Here is a 20,379-nt window from a genome sequence, read left to right as displayed (position 1 = left end):
AGGTTTGGGGTATTGCTGGTCTGGATAATATATAAGGGCAGCAGCTCCCTTTTTTCCACCATCAGTGAACACTGTAGGAGCAGAGGGGATGGGATCTCGAGAGAAAAGTTTAGGTACTAGTAGAGGCAACAGAGGTAAAGAAGCTATCAAATTATTAGAGGGAAAATGATTATCTAATTGTCCTGGAAAACCCATTAAACTTATGGCAAAACGAGAATGGTGGCGTATGAGCCATTCTGTATCTGTGAGAGAAAAGGGAAGACTGATTGAATCTGGTTCCCTTCCTAAGACCTGAACCGATCTGTTTCTTCCTTGGAGAACCATAAATGCTAAGGCATCAATCTCGGTAAGGAGTCTTGGAGCTCCGCCTACTGGCGTATGAAGCCATTCGAGAACGCCATGTTTCTGCCACAATGCCCCACTACCGTGGGGGTGGAATTAAAGATTAGAAGATTTACTGGAGAGGAGGGGGAGAACCGAACGAGGTGCATATCCTGGAGAGCCTGGTTAACTTTTTCCAGTGCCAAGGAGGCTTCGGGGGTTAACATACGCTTTGAGGAGAGCTGTTTGTTTCCTTTTAACAGATTGAACAGTGGTTGCAGGCAGCTCGTAGGCAGATAAAGATACTGCCTAAGCCAATTCAAATTTCCAAGAAAACTTTGTAAAGAAGCAAGAGTGAGATTAGAAGGAAAAGTAACACAAGGTTTTAAAGGACGAATCTGCGTTAGGGAAATCTATGAGCCTAAGAAAGATATTGGAGGAATTAGCTGTATTTTCTCAGGAGCTACATTAAGTCCACTTCTCTTTAAGGCAGGGATTAGAAAATCACGTAGGGCAGAGAGATCTGTATCTAATTCTCCCCATATTAACACATCATCCATATAATGAAAAACCTTAAGGCCCTTATGAATATATGGAAAAAGGGCAGATTTAACAGCCTCTTGACAAATAGTAGGACTATTAGCCATGCCCTGGGGCAGTACCACCCATTCAAATCTATCAGCAGGGCTGGCATTATTAATAGAAAGAACAGAGAAAGCAAAACGTTTACAATCTTGTGGGTGTAAGGGAATAGAGAAAAAACAATCCGGTATATCAATAGCTATGATTGGAATTCCTGTGGGAATTGCAGAAGCAAGAGGCAAACCCATTTGGGGGGAGCCCCAAACCTGCATGGTTTTATTAACTGCATGAAGATCTTGGAGGAGGCGCCATTTTCCTGAGCGTTTTTTAATCACAAAGACTGTATTCCATGGGCTCTGAGAATGACGAATGTGCCCCAAAGATAACTGCTCTTGGACAAGTTCTTTTAAAATTTCTAGCTTCTCCCTAGGCAAAGGCCACTGTTCCACCCAGACAGGCTCATTAGAAAGCCAATCTAAGCAGGGAGTTCTGTTACGAACAGTGGCAGTTAGTATTGGGGGTGCTGGTTGGGTCTAGCAGTCTCACAGGAGTGAGTGTAGTGTCCTGCAGAGGTGTCTGAGGATATCACTACATCTAAAGATTCCAGCAAGTCTCTTCCCAATAAATTGGTGCTTATATCAGCTATTAAAGGCTGAAAGCATCCGGTAGTCCCTTCTGGATCTTCCCACACAAGGGAATCTCATGTGCGGAATGCCTGAGTCAATCCTCCAACACCATGTAAGCGTGGTCCTGGGAGGAGTTCCCAACTCTGGGGAACCTATGCTTGTCTTAATATTGTCTTATCTGCTCCCGTGTCAATCAAACACTTAAAAGGAATATTACCAATCTTTACTGTCATAGTTGGGTGACCCCTTTCTAAAACAGGGGTGGTCCATAAAATCTCAGGCTCTGAATTCGAGCTGTTCTCTTGCTCCAGCCGGTTATTTCTATGCTGGAAGTTCCCACATACCACGGGTTCCTCCTTCTGCTCACCCTCTGTTATTGTTACTTGGCGTGGTGGGTGTAGCGACAGATTGGGTCCCAAAGTGGGCTTCTGTTTGTGGAAGAAGGGCACAGCACCAAGCGGGCGACCTGTTTCCTTCCCTCTTGGGGGCGGGGCTAAGGGAAGCCCCACACCTAGTTTAAATCCCTGTTTATATTTGGCAGAGGCGTGCCATTCCTATGGAACCTTGACCAACAATCTCTCCTCCAGTGAAATCCTTTCTGGCATCTGGGACAAGGCATTCGTGGTCTCTGATTCCCTGTCTGGAGGCGGGGTTGCCCTGACTGGAGGCGGGGTCGTGGTCTATTTTCTGGACATTGGTTACATCAATGCCCTTGGCAACCACACTGAAGGCAAGCCCCTTTTTGCTTATGTAAGGTAGCTGCATAGGCCTGTAACATAGGTCCTTGCAAAGAGCTTGATCTGAGATCCTGTGTAGCTATAATCCAAGTATCTGGGTGTTCATTTTTAAGAGTGATACAGGCCTGTCGAAAATGCGGAAGCATTCCATCCCAGACTATGGATCGCAGGAGGAGAAAACAAGCGTCAGGATTATAAATCTTCCTTTCCAAACTCGACTGGACCCTGGCAATGAATTTAGCGAGGGATTCATCAGGTTCTTGTTGAAGGGAGAGAATGGGGGCTGAGGCCACGCCCATGGGTGGTGTTAATCACTCCCATGCTTTTAATGCACACAGGCGTACCTGATCAAAATACCCCGGTGGAAACTTGGCTTCCGCCTGTTGAATCCCTGTTTCTAATTGGCCTGTTCCAAACAATGCATCAAAATTCCCCTCTGGCTGATTTTGAATATTTTTCCGCGATTGTTGTAAACATTCGTCGCGAAAGAATGCCTCCCATTGCAGGAAGAGGGGGCCTGGGAGCGTAGCGCGAGTTACATCCCTCCAATCTTGGGGGGTATTAAGGTTCTGAAGCAGGCCTTGTAAATTGGACTTGGTCCATGGGGCATGAATACCGTCATCCTTGATAGCCTGGCGTAGTTCCTTCAGGTCTGTGGCGGAATATGGATACCAGGCCTGAGGTTTTTGTCTATTGGGGGCAACACTGACCGGAAATGTGTGGACTTGCTCTGATAAGTGTGTAGCGGTAGGAGGAGTCACCGAAGTGGAAGCTTCTGGACAAGCGGCTGAAGAAGTGGTTTTGGAGGCTACAGGAGAATTCGGACATGTGTCTGTCAAAACGGGGGTGGGCGAAGAAGCAGCCGTGGAGGCAGCAGGAGGTTCCGGACATGTGTCTGCCAAAATGGGGGTGGCCGAAGAAGTGGCTATGGAGTCCAATGGAGAATTTGGACACGTGTCTGCCAAAATAGGGGCCTCAGGGCAAGATGCCAAAATAGGGGCCTCAGGGCAAGAGCAGCTGTTTTTATACTCTCCAAGTAGGGTGGAGACAGGATGTGATATAGAGAGGGTGGAGCGAAAAGTGACTGGTGGAAGATCAGGGTGTGACAAGGAGAGGATCAGGGTGTGACAAGGAGAGGGGGTGGAGCAGGTGAGAATTCTACCACTAAACCACCAATGCCCTGGAGGGAGTGTGGTGCTTTATGTAAATGTAAAAGTGATTTATGTAAATAGACCAAAGCTTTGAATGGGATTAAATCTATCCCTATATAGATAGATATATCTGGCATACTATCCAACAATCAATAACAACAATAATAACTACAACAATAAAAAAATAAGGGCAACAAAAAGGGAAAATAAATAAATAATATGCTTAGAAGGAAAAAAGAAAAGCCAGAAATCTGAGGGGGAAAGAGAAAGTACAGCTCATTAAAAATATTGGTACCCCATATTGATACTGACAGTCTAGCCAATATTAATCCTAAAAGCACTGGCAGGGCTGCTAGTTACCAGAACATGATCAATACTGCCATGATTCCTTGCCACATTTCTGGATCTACATCTGATTTGCCCCCTCTGTAGAGTCCTAGAAGAATTCTACACAGTACATCAACATTGCCACCTAAATTCTCCATCTATTGATTTATTTTGCATTATACCAATATGAGGAAGAGATATTTTGCTCTTTTTTAGGCTAATAAGGTCATTTGAGATGAAGCTATCTCAATTTCCAAATTTTTCAATCATTTCTTTCCTTTAGACAATAATGTTCTTATTCTAAGCCTTGATATAAAGAAACCTACTACCTTTTCTGTTCTTTTGGATACTATGTTCTCTGTCCTGCAAGTTTTGCAGGTGCAGAGAGGAATATCTGTTACCAGGACTGATTATCAAGTTACTGAGGCAATTATGTCTTAGTAATTATAAATAGGATGGAAAAGAGACTGCCTTGTCTTCCTCTGAACTTTCTTCAGTAGTTATCTGGGAAGACTTGGAAGATAAAGTTAGCTCTTTAGTGAATCCATGTCTTCTGAATCTTTAGGATTGGGCAGAGAGATGAAGTTCAAAAGTCTCAACTTGCAAGAGAACAATGGCCGGGAGGGAACTGACAGAAGGTCCCAGACTCCCACATAGTGTGGAAGGAGAAGTGCATTTGGTTTGATCTTTTCAAATATTTTTGTTGTTGTTGAGGTTTTACTATTCAGAACCAACTTTTTAGAGAGAAAAAGACACAGAGAGGCAGACTGTGCCACCACCATGGCTGCTGGAACGAATTTTTTAAAAATATATTTATTTATTTGTTTATTTTCCATTTTTTGCCCTTGTTTTTTATTGTTGTTATAGTTATTATTGTTGTTATTGAAGTCGTTGTTGTTCGACAGGACAGAGAGAAATGGAGAGAGGAGGGGAAGACAGAGGGGAAGAAAAAGCCAGCTGCAGTCCTACTTCACTGCCTGTGAAGCGACTCCCCTCAGGTAGGGAGCTGGGGGCTCTAACTGGGATCCTTAAGCTAGTCCTTGTACATTGTGCCACATGAGCTTAACCTGCTGTGCTACGGCCCGACTCCCGCTAGAACAATTTTAATATCCACTGAGATTGTCCCACCTGCTCCCTGTGCATATTCCAGGAGACAGTATTATTACTAATAAATAGAGAGGCAGGTACTGAGAGGGTCTTTATGTAGATTTATGTAATACTGAGGCTGAATGAAGGTATAGAGTCCAAAGACAGAATTGGACTTCACAAGCAGTGAGGCAGGTCTGCACATGTCTATCTTTCTTTCCCCTTCTGTCTTCCTGACCTCTTTTGATTTCTCTCTGTCCTATCCAACAACAACAACAGCAATACCAACAATAACAGTAAAAACAAGAACAATAACAAGGGAAACAAAATGAGAAAAATGGCCTCCAGGAGCAGTGGATTCATAGTGCAGATACTGAGCCCCAGTGATAACCCTGGAGGCCAAAAAAAAAAAAGCATGAAGCTGGAGGAATAGTATTGTGATTATACCTGAGGTTCTAATGTTCCAGAAGTCAGAGCTGATCAGTGTTTGATTTAAAAAAAATTATTTTAACAAAGGGTTTTTAGTATCAAGGATAATTAGTAACAAAGGCATAAGACAGGGGTGGGGAACCCTTTTTCTTACCATATGAACATCATTCATGGGCCATACAAAATTATCAATGAAGAAATATCAATGTGAAAATTAGCACTTAATGTTACTATGAAATAAAGTTCCTAGTTTTTGTTTGTTTGTTTTGGCAAAGCATGACAAAGCAGTGCATGATCCAAGTGAACAACTTCACCAGCCTAACAACTTCACCACCATTTACTGAACTGACTCCCAACTGCAATTGCTTGGCAGAACCAGAACAAATGATTTCTCAGGTCACATATAGCCTGTGGGCCAAACATTTTCCACCCCTGGTATAAAGGGAACACTGTGATAACAGAGATGGTAACAAAGCAAACAGTTCCCATGCACTGTGCTGACTAAGAAAGGGAAGAGTAGATTGGCATTACTTCTAGAAGCTGAGATTCAGATGTCAATAAGGGGAAACTACTCAGTAAGTGCTCATACATCCAAAGTTTAGAGGAAGGACCCAAGAAAGAGAATCCATAATACCCAAGGAAAGATTTATTCCTTATGTTTGCATCACCCAGCAATGTTTCTTCACCCTGCATGCAGTGTGCAATTCTTTCCCACCTAAAAACAAGGCCCATCATGCCTTATACTGTAAGAACTACACAGGGGGTCAAGTGGGCAAGAGAGAATGAGATTTTCAGTATCTTAGCAAGAGATAGAGACCATTCTTACCAGTTTTCACCAGTCTTTAAAAACTTTATTGATGGGAGTTTGGTGGTAGTGCAGCGGGTTAAGCGCATGTGGAACAAAGCACAAGGACCCTGTAAGGATCCAGGTCGGAGCCCCCAGCTCCCCACCTGCAGGGGAATCACTTCACAGGTGGTGAAGCAGGTCTGCAGGTGTCTGTATTTCTCTCCCCCCCCTCTGTCTTCCCCTCCTCTCTCCATTTCTCTCTGTCCTATCCAACAACAATGACATCAATAACAACTATAATAGGGCAACAAAAGGGAATAAATAAGCATTTTTAAAAGTCTTAAAAAAACTTTATTGGTGTAGATTTTCTATTTCTGGATAACCTTATTCTTAACTAATTTATCTTTCTAATTATGGTTGAAGTTCCATTATATCTTCATTTTCTAATGACTCCATGACTTCAATATATCCTCAAAACAAGAATTTAACCCAGAAGGAAGTTATTTATTGAGAAAGGCTATAGATGGCAAGGCTATAAATTACTTGTGAAAAATAAGAGGAGTCCAGGTGGTAGTGCATTTGGCTGAGTGCACGTGTTACAATGTACAAGGACCCAAGTTCGAGCCCCCGACCCCTACCTGCAGGGGAAAAGCTTCACAAGTAGAGAAGTAGTGCTGCAGGTATCTCTCTGCCTCTCACCTTCTCTATCACCCCATTCCCTCTTGATTTCTGGCTCTCTATATCCAATAAATAAAGATAACAGTATAAAAAATTTTTAATGGCACAAATAGTAGAAGCAGGGAAACAAAGCAGTGTTCTTAAGTGAGTAGTTTCTGGCTACCAATATAAGAGGCTAAATACTAGTCCAACTGGGGAGCCAACCAATTGTGGTGAGTGAACAAATGAACAAAATGAATGAATGAGGATCATAGACATAGTTCACCAGGTAGGGTGGTGCATCACCATGCTCACACAAGTTCAAAACACAGTGCTGGCACTGAGGGACAAGCACTGGTGCTAATATTCTCTCTCTTTTTCTCTCTTTCTGAAAGTCAGCCAGGGAATAGAGCAAGTGTTAAGCCACGGGGGAGGGGGGGCGATGAAAATTAATGATACATCCTTGCTTTCATAATTAAGTTTCTTAATGTTTATTTTTTAGGTTCAAATAACTGTAAGAGTTTAAGAATATCCAACTGTAGGGAGTCGGACGGTAACACAGCAGGATAAAAGCACTTGGCTCAAAGCGCAAGGACCAGCGTGAGGATCCCGGTTCAAGTACCCCACTCCCACCTGCAGGGGCTTCACTTCACAGGTGGAGAAGCAGGTCTGCAGGTGTCTATCTTTCTCTCCCCCTCTCTGCCTTCCCCTTCTCTCTCCATTTCTCTCTGTCCTATCCAACAACGACAACATCAATAACAACAGCAATAATAACTACGACAATAAAACAACAATGGCAACAAAAAGGAAATATATTTTTAAAAAAATATCCAATTGTAGGGAGTCGGGCTGTAGCGCAGCGGGTTAAGCGCAGGTGGCGCAAAGCACAAGGACCGGCATAAGGATCCCGGTTTGAACCCCGGCTCCCCACCTGCAGGGGAGTCGCTTCACAGGCGGTGAAGCAGGTCTGCAGGTGTCTATCTTTCTCTCCTCCTCTCTGTCTTCCCCTCCTCTCCATTTCTCTCTGTCCTAAAAAAATATATATATCCAATTGTAAAGAAAAAATTGCTACCAGAAATGTAAAATAGGTCAAGCTAACCTAAAGTGAAAGGAACAAGTTAGATTTTTGTTTGAAATAAAAAAGTTTTGCAGGAGGGAGTTGGGCAGTAGCACAGCGAGTTCAGCGCAGGTGGCGCGTGCAAGGGCCAGCGTAAGGATACCGGTTTGAGCCCCTGTTCCCCACTTGCAGGGGAAGTTGCTTCACAAGCTGCGAAGCAGGTCTGCAGGTGTCTTTCTCTCCCCCTCTCTGTCTTCCCCTCCTCTCTCCATTTCTCTCTATCCGATCCAACAATGATGACATCAATAAAAACAATAATAACTACAACAATAAAACAACAAGGGCAACAAAAGGGAAAAAATATTTTTAAAAAAAAGTTTTGCAGGAGTCGGGTGGTTAGCGCAGCGGGTTAAGTGCACCACACCAAGCGCTAAGACCGGCATAAGGAACCTGATTAGAGCCTCAGGATCCCCACCTGCAGAGGAGTGGCTTCATAAGCAGTGAAGCATGTCTGCAGGTGTCTTTCTCTCCCCCCTCTCTGTCTTCCCCTCCTCTCTCCATTTCTCTCTGTCCTATCCGACAACAACAACATCAACAACAACAACAATAAAACAAAAAGGGCAACAAATGGGAAAATAAATAAATAATTAAAAAAAATAAAGAATTAAAAAAAGTTTTGCTTTCTATACAATAAACCCTAACAAAGTGACTTTTCAAAGTTAACCCAATTACCAAATAATGTGATGATAACAATAACTATCGGCAGTTGGGCGGTAGCGCAGCGGGTTAAGCGCACGTGGCGCAAAGCGCAAGGACCGGTGTAAGGATCCCAGTTCGAGCCCCTGGCTCCCCACCTGCAGGGGAGTCGCTTCACAGGCGGTGAAGCAGGTCTGCAGGTGTCTTTCTCTCCCCCTCTCAGTCTTCCCCTCCTCTCTCCATTTCTCTCTGTCCTATCCAACAACAACGACATCAGTAACAACAAAAATAATAACTACAACAACGAAACAATAAGGGCAACAAAAGAGACTAAATAAATAAATACAACAACAACAACAAAAAAAAAACAATAACTATCCATTGTCTTCTTGAACCCTAAGACAGCAGGAACCTCACATTTCCACTATAGAGCCTATATTTCCCCCAGTCCTGAAACCTTAGGGTGGGGCCCACTTTCCTGCATGCTTTTCTCTATTCATAATATTGCATCTGCCAATCGCAACCTAATGAACACAACGAGTGCCACCCCAGCATGCTTCACTTCAGACTGTGTCCAGAGACTTCAGGTGTGGAATGACAACCCTTCAGCTTCATTACTCGGGTGAGACCTCTCCTTTCATAGTATTCTCTAATCCCATTCCAGGTGGTCCACTCCCCAATAAAGTCCCCAAACCTAGATATAGACCAGGTCCCCTGAGATACAGCATATGTTCACACATGTCTACAAACCAGGGAAAAATATATACCTGAAAGCAGAAGTACACAAGAGTCTGCAGTGAGTACCCCCCAACACTTCATCTGCACTATTCCAGCCTTTAGGTCCATGACTGTTCAACAATTTGTTTGGCTTTGTATGTTAACTCTCTTTTCAGCCACCAGGTTCTGGATACCAGCATGATGCCGACCAGACTTCCCTGGACTGATGACCTCACCAATATGTCCTGGAGCCCCGCTTCCCCAGAGACCCACCCTACTAGGGAAAGAGAGAGACAGACTGGGAGTATGGATCAACCAGTCAACACCCATGTTCAGCGGGGAAGAAGTGGCTCACTTCATTCCTGTCCCACATCTTGGAATCTGAGTCTATGCCCAAAGTTTGGCGTCGTGCGAAGATTATAGCGGTTTTGAAACCAAAGAAAGACCCAACACTGGCCGCCAGCTATAGACCAATTTCTCTCCTCTCCGTGTGTTAAAAACTCCTTGAGAGGCTGCTTCTGTCACGTATTTCTCATCTTACAGAGAAATTTCTATCACCCGCTCAGGCTGGTTTCCGCCCAGGAAGATCTACCTGCAAACAAGCCCTGGCCCTCTCAACTTACATTGAAAATGGATTCCAGAAGAATTTAAAGACGGGTGCTGTCTTTGTTGATCTCACAGCAGCCTATGACACGGTCTGGCACCGTGGTCTCCTGGTCAAGATCTCAAGATGCCTGCCTCCATGGGTGGCCAACACTATATCGTTTCTTCTCCAAAACAGAAGATTCCGGGTACATCTGGGTGACAAGTCTAGCAGATGGAGACTTGTCTCAAGTGGCCTCCCCCAGGGCTCTGTTCTGGCTCCTACGCTATTTAATATTTACATCAATGACCTCCCAGAAACTTCTTCAAGGAAGTTCATCTACGCCGATGACATCTGCTGTGCAACTCAGGCATCCAAGTTCGACATCCTCGAGGAAACACTCACGAAAGACATGTCTCTGATATCTGATTACTGTAAAAAATGGCGACTAATCCCTAGCACTGCTAAAACGGTATCATCTGTTTTCCATCTACACCATGCCTCGGCCTCGCGTGAGCTTAATGTGCAGCTTGGCGGTACGAGAATCCGGCATGAAGCCCAGCCAGTCTATCTTGGCGTTACTCTCGATCGCACTCTGTCATTTCACAAACATCTCATAAAAACTGCAGCAAAGGTGGGCGCGAGGAATCACATCATTGCAAGACTGGCCAGCTCCTCATGGGGCGTGAGCGCTTCCACACTACGATCATCATCTCTGGCATTATGCTATTCCACTGCAGAATACTGTGCCCCAGTATGGTTCTGTAGCCCCCGTGTCCACTTGGTCGATTCCAAATTATATTCCTCCATGAGGATAATTTCTGGAACCATCCGTTCCACCCTGGTTCCATGGCTGCCAGTTCTTAGCAACATCGCCCCGCCAGATATTTGTCGGGATGCAGCATCATCTAAGTTCATTTCCCACGTCTACGCTCGACCGGACCTGCCAATATACGCGGATATCTTCGCCCACCCTGTCCAACGCTTGACATCTCGTCACCCAATCTGGTCCCCTACGCCTACACTGAACTTCTCTGTTCCAGTCTCTTGGAAACAGAGCTGGCAGTCAGCTGAGGTAAAGAACAAACACCTCATCACAGACCCCTGCAAGCGTCAACCCGGCTTTGACCTAGCACGTTATGATTGGGCCCTCCTCAATCGCTATCGAACAGGCCATGGCCGGTGCGCCGCTATGTTCCATCGCTGGGGAGCCAGAGACGACCCGAACTGCCCCTGCGGCTCCAGACAGACTATGACCCACATAGTCAACGACTGCCACCTCTCCAGATTCAAAGGAGGTCTCGAAACTTGACATCAGGCTCAACCTGATGCTGTTGACTGGCTACGGAAGAAGGGCAAACGCTAGAAGAAGAAGAAGCGGGGAAGCAATTACAGAAGCCAGACCTTCTACCTTCTGCAACCCACAACGACCCTGGGTCCACACTCCCAGAGAGATAGAGATATCAGGGGAGGGGATGGGATATAGAGACCTGGTGGTGGGAATTGTGTGGAGTTGTACCCCTCCTATCCTACAGTTTTGTTAATGTCACCTTTCTTAAATAATAAAAAAAAAAGTTTTGCTTTCACTTTTTGTAAAGGAAAAACAAACATGAAACATCCAAGGTACAGTGAGTACAGTGTGAAAAGTAAACAAGCATACCTCTTACACAATGACCCCTGTTACATAAAGGAATTATAATATTAACAACAGTAAAAATAGGCAATGTACTCCTGTGACAACAAGAGTCTTGTATAAAAAAAAAAAAAGTGCCCGGGCTGGGCAGTAGCACTGCGGATTAAGTGCACATGGTGCAAAGTGCAAGGACCTACATAAGAATCCAGGTTCAATCCCCCAGCTCCCCACCTGCAGGGGGTTTGCTTCACAAGTTGTCTTCACAAGTTCTCCAAGCGTCTCTTTCTCTCCCTCTCTGTCTTCCCCTCTTCTCTCTATTTTTCTCTGTCCTGTCCAACAACAATAGCTATAACAACAATAACAACCACAACAAGGGCAACAAAATGAAAAGATAGCCTCCAGAAGCAGTGGATTCTATTACTGGCAACAAGCCCCAGTGATAACCCTGGAGGTAAAAACAAACAAAAAATGCCGTTAATAAAAAATAAAAGGAAAAATGGGGGGCAGGGAAAGGGCAAAGTCATGATTATCTAGGCTCTGTTAAAAGAAAATTGCCAGGGCTGGGGAGACAGCATAAGGATTATGCAAAAGACTTAAAAAAATTTTTTTATATTTACTTACTTTCCCTTTTGTTGCCGTTTTTTATCGTTGTTGTGGTTATTATTGTTGTTGTTATTGATGTCGTCATTGTTAGATAGGACAGAGAGAAATGGAGAAAGGTGGGGAAGACAGAGAGAGGCAGAGAAAGAGACCTACAGACCTGCTTCACTGCTTGTAAGTGACTCTCTTGCAGGTGGGGAGCCGGGGTCTTGAACTGGGATCCTTATGCCGGTCCTTGCGCTTTGCGCCACGTGCACTTATCCCGCTGCGCTACTGCCCTACTCCCACGAAAGACTTTCATGCCTTAGGCTCTTAGGTTCCAAGTTCAATCACCAGTACTTTGGTCTTGGCCTTTCTCTCTCTCTTTTCTCGATTTCTAAGAGGTGGGAAAGGTTGGCCCCTTCCTTCAGTTCCATTTTGAAAACCAATTTAAAGCTTCATTTATTTTAATGAGAGGGAGAGATTGACCTGTACTGCACTGGAAGAAGCTTCAACACTGTGGTTTCTTCCTTCCTTCCTATCTATCTATCTACTATCTATCTATCTATGGTGTTAGAGAGCTTTTAATTTTGTGTCTGGGATGCCAGTTGGTGGTGCACATAGTTGAGTGCACATGCTATAATGTGCAAATATAAACCCAAGGTTATACTTCCAATCCCCACCCGCAGGAGGGAAATTTTACAAAGTGAAGCAGTACAACGGGACTATCTCTCTCTCCCTTCTCAATTTCTCTGTTCCTATCAAATAAATAAAGTAAATAATAAAACAATAATTATGTATAACTCTAATACTTTACAAGCATGCACTTTTATAACAGAAAATACAATATAATTTAAAGTAATTATGTTGGTGGGTGTAGTGTAGAACTAGACATTGCAATCTTATAATCTTGTAACAAACTATTAGTAAGAAATAACAATTATTTTAAAATAAAACAGCTGATTAAAATATAAAATAATCAGAAGAATAGTATTACTCAGATATTACTGTAGATATTCCTATGCATAATTAGAATAAACCAATTTTACCAGTTAATCTATTTTCTGGAAAAAGTAAATGTTTTTCAGTCACACAGGTTTCACCTGTAGGCCAGTCATCACCTCAGAGATACACCAAGATTCAAGTTTAGAAGCTAGAAAAGTAGAATTTTCATACTTTCTTTTTTTTAATATTTGCTTATTTCCTTTTTGTTGCCTTTGTTTTTTTATTGTTGTAGTAGTTATTGTAGTTGTTGATGTCATTGTTGGGTAGGACAGAGAGAAATGGAGAGAGAAGGGGAAGACAGATGGAGAGAAAAAGACACCTGCAGACCTGCTTCACTCCCTATGAAGCGACTCCCCTGCAGGTGGGGAGCTGGGGGCTCGAAAGGGGATCCTCATGCAGGTCCTTGAGCTTTGTGCCACGTGCACTTAACCCGCTGCAGCGGCTCCCTATACTTTCATTTTTTAAAAATATATTTAAGGGGCCAGGAGGTGGCGCACCTGGTTAAGCACTCACAGTGTGCAAGAACCCAGGTTCGAGCCACTGGTCCCCACCTGCAGGGGGAAAGCTTCACAGGTGGTGAAGCAGAGCTGCAGGTGTCTCTCTGTCTCTCGCCCTCTCTATCTCCCCTCCCCTCTCAATTTCTCTCTGTCTCTATCTAATGGTAAATAAAAATATTCAAAAAAAAGTTAAAAATATATATATTCAGGAGTCGGGCGGTATCGCAGAGGGTTAAGCGCATGTGGCTCGAAGCGCAAGGACCAGCCTAAGTTTCCCGGTTCGACCCCCCCAGGCTCCCCACCTGCAGGGGAGTCGCTTCACAGGCGGTGAGGCAGGTCTGCAGGTGTCTCCCCCCCCCCCCCGCTGTCTTCCCCTCCTCTCTCCATGTCTCTCTGTCCTATCCAACGACAGCAACAACAACAATAATAATAACCAGAACAATGATAAAACAAGGGCAACAAAAGGGGGAATATATATATATATTTATTTTCCCTTTTGTTGCCCTTTTTGTTTTTTATTGTTGTTGTAGTTATTGTTATTGATGTCGTCATTGTTGGATAGGACAGAGAGACATGGAGAGAGGAGGGGAAGACAGAGAGGGGGAGAGAAAGATACCTGCAGACCTGCTTCACCGCCTGCCTATGAAGCGACTCCCCGGCAGGTGGGCAGCCAGGGGCTCAAACCCGGATCCTCATGAGGGTCCTTGCGCTTTGCACCACATGCACTTAACCCATTAAGCTACTGCCCGACTCCCATTTTCGTACTTTCAAAGGAGAAAAATACTTGCAGAAAAGGATTTGAAAGGTATGACTATAACGTAAGAAACTTCCGGAGCAAAATACTCGACTGTAGGCAGTAAAAGACTTTATTTTCGTCCCTGACAACTGAAGGATGGAACTACATCTAGGCAGAGGCCGGGGAGGCTGGCCTGGCCAGCAGCACTGTTCTTGGGAGGTCGCTTAACCAATCAGCGCCTTGGCTTCCACATGTCAGACCTGTTTAAAAACACCTCCCCTGGGAGTCGGGCTGTAGCGCAGTGGGTTAAGCGCAGGTGGCGCAAAGCACAAGGACCGGCATAAGGATCCCGGTTCGAACCCCCGGCTCCCCACCTGCAGGGGAGTCGCTTCACAGGCGGTGAAGCAGGTCTGCAGGTGTCTTTCTCTCCTCCTCTCTGTCTTCCCCTCCTCTCTCCATTTCTGTCTGTCCTATCCAACAACGACTACAACAATAAAACAACAAGGGCAACAAAAGGGAATAAATAAATAAAATAAATATTAAAAAATAAATAAAAATGTAGGAGTCTCAAATCATTAAAAAAAAAAAAAAAAAAAAAAACACCTCCCCTATGTGGTTGCCCTGCACAACTGCAGCAAAGCAGTGGGGCTGGAACTTGTAACAGGTCTTGGTGATGTTCGAAAGGACTCTTTCATCAGGCGAAGCCCATCCAAAGGACAGGGGTTGGAGGCAGACTGCCCTCAGGTTTCTGGAATCTGTGTCAGGGCACCACTGGGGACATGGGGCGACTATAACTCAAATGGAGAGATGTACTCCCCAAGAAATTAATCAGGCGCTCAGACCAATAAGCATGTCTATACAAATTTAGAGTGGGGACCAGGCGGTGGCAAACCTGGTTAAGTGCACACATTATAGTACACAAGGGCCAGAGTTCAAGCCCCTGATCCCCACCTGCAGGGGGAAAGTTTCATAAGTGGTGAGGCAGGACTACAGAGGTCTCTTTGTCTCTATCCCCTCTCAATTTCTTTCTGCCTCTATCCAATAATAAATAAATAAAACGATTTTAAAAATTTTTTTAAAGGGGGACGGAGGTAGATAGCATAATGGTTATGCAAACAGACACTCATGCCTGAGGCTACAAAATCCCAGGTTCAAACCCCCGCATCCTATAAGCCAGAACTGAGCAGTGCTCTGGTTAAAAAAAAAAAAAAAAATTGTGGCCCAGGAGTGGCGGTGGGGGTGGGTGGGAGTAGAGATTGGGAGTCAGCGCAGTGGATAGGGCACTGGACTCTTAAGCACGAGGTCCCGAGTTCGGTCCGCAGCAGCACTGTATCCTAGTTCGAGCCCCTGGCTCCCCACCTGCAGTGGGGGTTGCCTCACAAGCAGTGAAGCAGGTCTGCAGGTCTTTCTCTCCTTCACTGTCTTCCCTTCCTCTCTAGATTTCTCTTTGTCCTGTCCAACAACAGCAACAATCACAATAACAAGGGCAACAAAAATTTTAAAAAATGGCCTCCAGGAGCAGTGAATTCGTAGTGCAGGCACTGAGCCCCAGCAATAACCCTGGAGGCAAAATAAATAAGATCTTTAAAAAAAAAAAAAAAGCATAAATTCAGAGTGAGCGAGAACCGGGAAGACCCACCCTGAGCTCCTTCGGGGTCCGGCTGCTGCCCCCCTTCCTCCCCAGGGTTCCCCCAGGCCCCAAGCCCGCACCGTAACCAGCGGGACACGCAGGTGGTCTCCCTGCAGCCGGTTGAAGGCGGGGAATGTGCTCCAGGCCAGGAAGCCTCCGGGCTCGGGTTGCAGCAGGGTCACCAGCAGCACCTGGTGCTGGAAACGCACGGTCGGCTGCTCTTCGTAACTGCTGCGCTTCTGCCAGAAGCCTGCGGTGGAGAGAGCGATGGAGAGGCGGTCAGGGGGCCGGCGAGGGGAGCCGGCGCAGGAGCCACTGTCAGAGCTCCCGGCCACGGGCGGACTCACCGTGGCTCCGGAAGGCCACCAGCAGCGGCGGGATGTATGTGAGTGCGGCAGCCAACAGCAGGAACAGCGCGGCCTTGGAACAGAGCCCCGCGCGGTAGCTGCGCTCAATGGGGTGAGAAAAGAGCTCGTATAGCGCCATGTACGCGATGTGGAAGCCAGCCACGCACCCGCGGTTCCAGGGGGACGATTAAATTTGGCTTCTGCAGGTTGCCATAGTCCGGGTCGCCGTGGCAACAAAAGTCGCAAAAAAGGAACCAATAGAAAGTGCGGGGCCCCTGAGGGCGGGGCTAGAGCAGAGCCGGGCTGCTAGTGGAGGCTGCACCTTGTTTCATACTTTCTCAGCATCCCAGAGGCCGTAGCCTGTTTTCATGAACCAAAATCGTAGCCACAGACCAAGTGTATAAAATAAAACTTTCGGGAGTTGGGCGGTAGCGTAGCGAGTTAAGCGCATGCGGCGCAAAGCGCAAGGACCGGCATAAGGATCCTGGTTTAAGCTCCCGGCTCCCTACCTGCAGGGCAGTCAAAGCAGGTCTGCAGGTGTCTTTCTCTCCCCTTCTGTCTTCCCCTCCTCTCTCCATTTCTCACTGTCTTATCTAACAACGACATCAATAACAACAACAATAATAATTACAATAAAATTAAAAAACGAGGGCTACAAAAGGGAAAATAAATATTAAAAATGTATTTTTTTTAAAAAAAGCAAAACATGTTGTTTAGGAGGTGGCACAGTAGTTAAAATATTAGTTTCTCCCCATCAGCTGAGGCCCTATTCATGGAGTCCTGAGATTCCCAAACAGACATGATGGGCCTCGACCTCAAATAAACCCCTCTTGCCTTGTTACCGGTCATCACTGTCAGGAACAACATAACAGACACCTTTATGGACCCCCATAGTACCTTGCCCTCAACTTGGATCAACAATAGTAGAGAATGTTCCGACCTCCGAAGGGAGGCTGGACAGCATACTATATGCTACACCTGAGGAAGATGGGTCATGATATTGGGGCAGCTTGGAATGTTCCTACTCATGACTATAGAATGTGAGCTCAGATCTACAGGGATGCAGTGGTCACATAGGCTGCTGAGCTGAATATGGGCCCCAGACCAAATCAAATAGATGGGGTTTATAGTCAACAACATTTATACACCTTCCCCATATTAGGGAGCTACTCTCTTCCATGATCCAGCTTTCTGTTCCTTTTCCAGCCATGACACCATCTCCCCAGATAATAACTTGGATCCACCTGCAAATCAGATTTCAGGCTCAGGCCAAAAAAAAAAAAAAAAAAAAAACCGAAAAAAACTAGTATAGCAACAAGCCCTTTAGAATATAACTAAAATATACCTACTAGCTATCTATAAAATGGAGGATTCCCCCAACTCTTCATCTGCACTATTCCAGCCTTTTAATTCATGATTGATCAGCAATTTGTTTGGCTTTGTATGTTAACTCTCTTTTTCACCCACCAAGTTCCAGATGCTAGCAGGATGTCAACCAGACTTCCCTGGACAGATAACCTCACCAATATATCCTGGAGCTCTGTTTCCTCAGAGCCCCTCCCTACTAGGGAAAGAGAGAGACAGGCTGGGACTATGGATTGAACTGTCAACACCCATGTTGGAAGGCCTGGAAGCTTCTTCACAGACTGGGTGCCGGTAGCCAACCCCCTCCCGTCTCCCATCCTCCCATATCTCCAAATTCAGTGGCCAGTCACCTAACTCAAGTTGGACATGCTAAGATCGACCCAGTCTGGAAAAGAGAAATTTCCCATGAGTGGTCATCCCACTTCCGGTTATCTTATCCATCTCCAAAACTCTCTCCCTTTACACTGTCTGAACTGAAGACGCTTTGAAGAGGGTTAAACCGGGAACAGCTGCTGGCTATAACATCACCCCAGAACTCATTCTTAACCTGGGCCCCACGGCAAAGAAGTGGCTCGCTTCATTCCTGTCCCACATCTTGGAATCTGAGTCTATGCCCGAAATTTGGCATCATGCGAAGATTATAGCGGTTTTGAAACCAAAGAAAGACCCAACACTGGCCGCCAGCTATAGACCAATTTCTCTCATCTCCGTGTGTTACAAACTCCTTGAGAGGCTGCTTCTGTCACGTATTTCTCATCTTACAGAGAAATTCCTATCACCCGCCCAGGCTGGTTTCCGCCCAGGAAGATCTTACCTGCGAACAAGCCCTGGCCCTCTCAACTTACATTGAAAATGGATTCCAGAAGAATTTAAAGACGGGTGCTGTCTTTGTTGATCTCACAGCAGCCTATGACACGGTCTGGCATTGTGGTCTCCTGGTCAAGATCTCAAGATGCCCGCCTCCATGGGTGGCCAACACTATATCGTTTCTTCTCCAAAACAGAAGATTCCGGGTACATCTGGGTGACAAGTCTAGCAGATGGAGACTTGTCTCAAGTGGCCTCCCCCAGGGCTCTGTTCTGGCTCCTACGCTATTTAATATTTACATCAATGACCTCCCAGAAACTTCTTCAAGGAAGTTCATCTACGCCGATGACATCTGCTGTGCAACTCAGGCATCCAAGTTCGACATCCTCGAGGAAACACTCACGAAAGACATGTCTCTGATATCTGATTACTGTAAAAAATGGCGACTAATTCCTAGCACTGCTAAAACGGTATCATCTGTTTTCCATCTACACCATGCCTCGGCCTCTCGTGAGCTTAATGTGCAGCTTGGCGGTACGAGAATCCGGCATGAAGCCCAGCCAGTCTATCTTGGCGTTACTCTCGATTGCACTCTGTCATTTCACAAACATCTCATAAAAACTGCAGCAAAGGTGGGCGCGAGGAATCACATCATTGCAAGACTGGCCAGCTCCTCATGGGGCGCGAGCGCTTCCACACTAAGATCATCATCTCTGGCATTATGCTATTCCACTGCAGAATACTGTGCCCCAGTATGGTTCTGTAGCCCCCATGTCCACTTGGTCGATTCCAAATTATATTCCTCCATGAGGATAATTTCTGGAACCATCTGTTCCACCCTGGTTCCATGGCTGCCAGTTCTTAGCAACATCGCCCCGCCAGATATTCATCGGGATGCGGCATCATCTAAGTTCATTTCCCACGTCTACGCTCGACCAGACCTGCCAATATACACGGATATCTTCGCCCACCCTGTTCAACGCTTGACATCTCGTCACCCAATCTGGTCCCCTACGCCTACACTGAACTTCTCTGTTCCAGTCTCTTGGAAACAGAGCTGGCAGTCAGCTGAGGTAAAGAACAAACACCTCATCACAGACCCCTGCAAGCGTCAACCCGGCTTTGACCTAGCACGTTATGATTGGGCCCTCCTCAATCGCTATCGAACAGGCCATGGCCGGTGCGCCGCTATGTTCCATCGCTGGGGAGCCAGAGACGACCCGAACTGCCCCTGCGGCTCCAGACAGACTATGACCCACATAGTCAATGACTGCCACCTCTCCAGATTCAAAGGAGGTCTCGAAACTTTACATCAGGCTCAACCTGATGCTGTTGACTGGCTACGGAAGAAGGGCAAACACTAGAAGAAGAGCCCCGCCCTACTAGGGAAAGAGAGAGACAGGCTGGGACTATGGATTGAACTGTCAACACCCATGTTCAGCGGGGAAGCAATTACAGAAGCCAGACCTTCCACTTTCTGCATCCCACAATGACCATGGGTTAATACTCCGAGAGGGTTAAAGAATAGGAAAGCTGGGTGGAGGGTAGATAGCATAATGGTTATGCAAACAGATTCTCATGCCTGAGGCTCCAAAGTCCCAGGTTCAATTCCCCACACCACCGTAATCCAGAGCTGAATAGTGCTCTGATTAAAAAAAAAAAAAAAAAGAATAGGAAAGCTATCAGGGGAGGGGATGGGATACGAAGTTCTGGTGGTGGGGAACTGTGTGGAGTTGTACCCATCTTATCCTATGGTTTGTCTATGTTTCCTTTTTATAAATAAATAAATAAATAAAATTAAAAAAAAGAAATGTTGGAGAAATTTTCAAGCATGAGGTCCTGAGTTCGATCCCCAACAGCACATGTACCAGACTGATGTCTGGTTCTTTCTCTCTCTCTTTTTTCCTATCTTCTTCATGAATAAAGTCTTTATAAAAAAAAAAAAAAAAGCAAAATATGGGGAGTAGGGTGGTAGCACAGCAGGTTCAGCGCATGTGGTGCAAAGCACAAGGACCAGCATAAGG

The 20,379-nt window shown here is 45.6% G+C and overlaps 1 protein-coding gene and 1 long non-coding RNA gene across 3 annotated transcripts in view; both read right to left on the bottom strand.

The window, feature by feature from the left end:
* The window catches only part of TMEM231 (transmembrane protein 231), a 36,092-nt gene extending 19,694 nt beyond the window's left edge, over positions 1-16,398 (bottom strand). For both annotated transcript variants that reach the window (XM_060185159.1, XM_060185160.1), the window contains exons 1-2: positions 16,184-16,398; positions 15,917-16,086 (exon numbers count right to left, since the gene is read on the bottom strand). In XM_060185159.1, the coding sequence (XP_060041142.1) occupies positions 15,917-16,086; positions 16,184-16,322 (309 nt within the window). In that variant the 5' untranslated portion in view covers positions 16,323-16,398. The remainder of the gene's footprint in view (positions 1-15,916; positions 16,087-16,183) is intronic.
* LOC132536748 (uncharacterized) lies at positions 14,317-15,892 on the bottom strand. The gene is made up of 2 exons (XR_009548256.1): positions 14,810-15,892; positions 14,317-14,480 (listed from the first exon to the last, which is right to left on the bottom strand). It is a non-coding gene; the product is annotated as an uncharacterized LOC132536748 (long non-coding RNA).
* Positions 16,399-20,379: the final 3,981 nt, after the last annotated feature.

Source organism: Erinaceus europaeus, chromosome 2 (assembly GCF_950295315.1).
Source record: "Erinaceus europaeus chromosome 2, mEriEur2.1, whole genome shotgun sequence".
Lineage (NCBI taxonomy): Eukaryota > Metazoa > Chordata > Mammalia > Eulipotyphla > Erinaceidae > Erinaceus > Erinaceus europaeus.
Note: the sequence above shows the minus strand (reverse complement) of the source record. Positions and strands in the feature narration are given on the sequence as shown.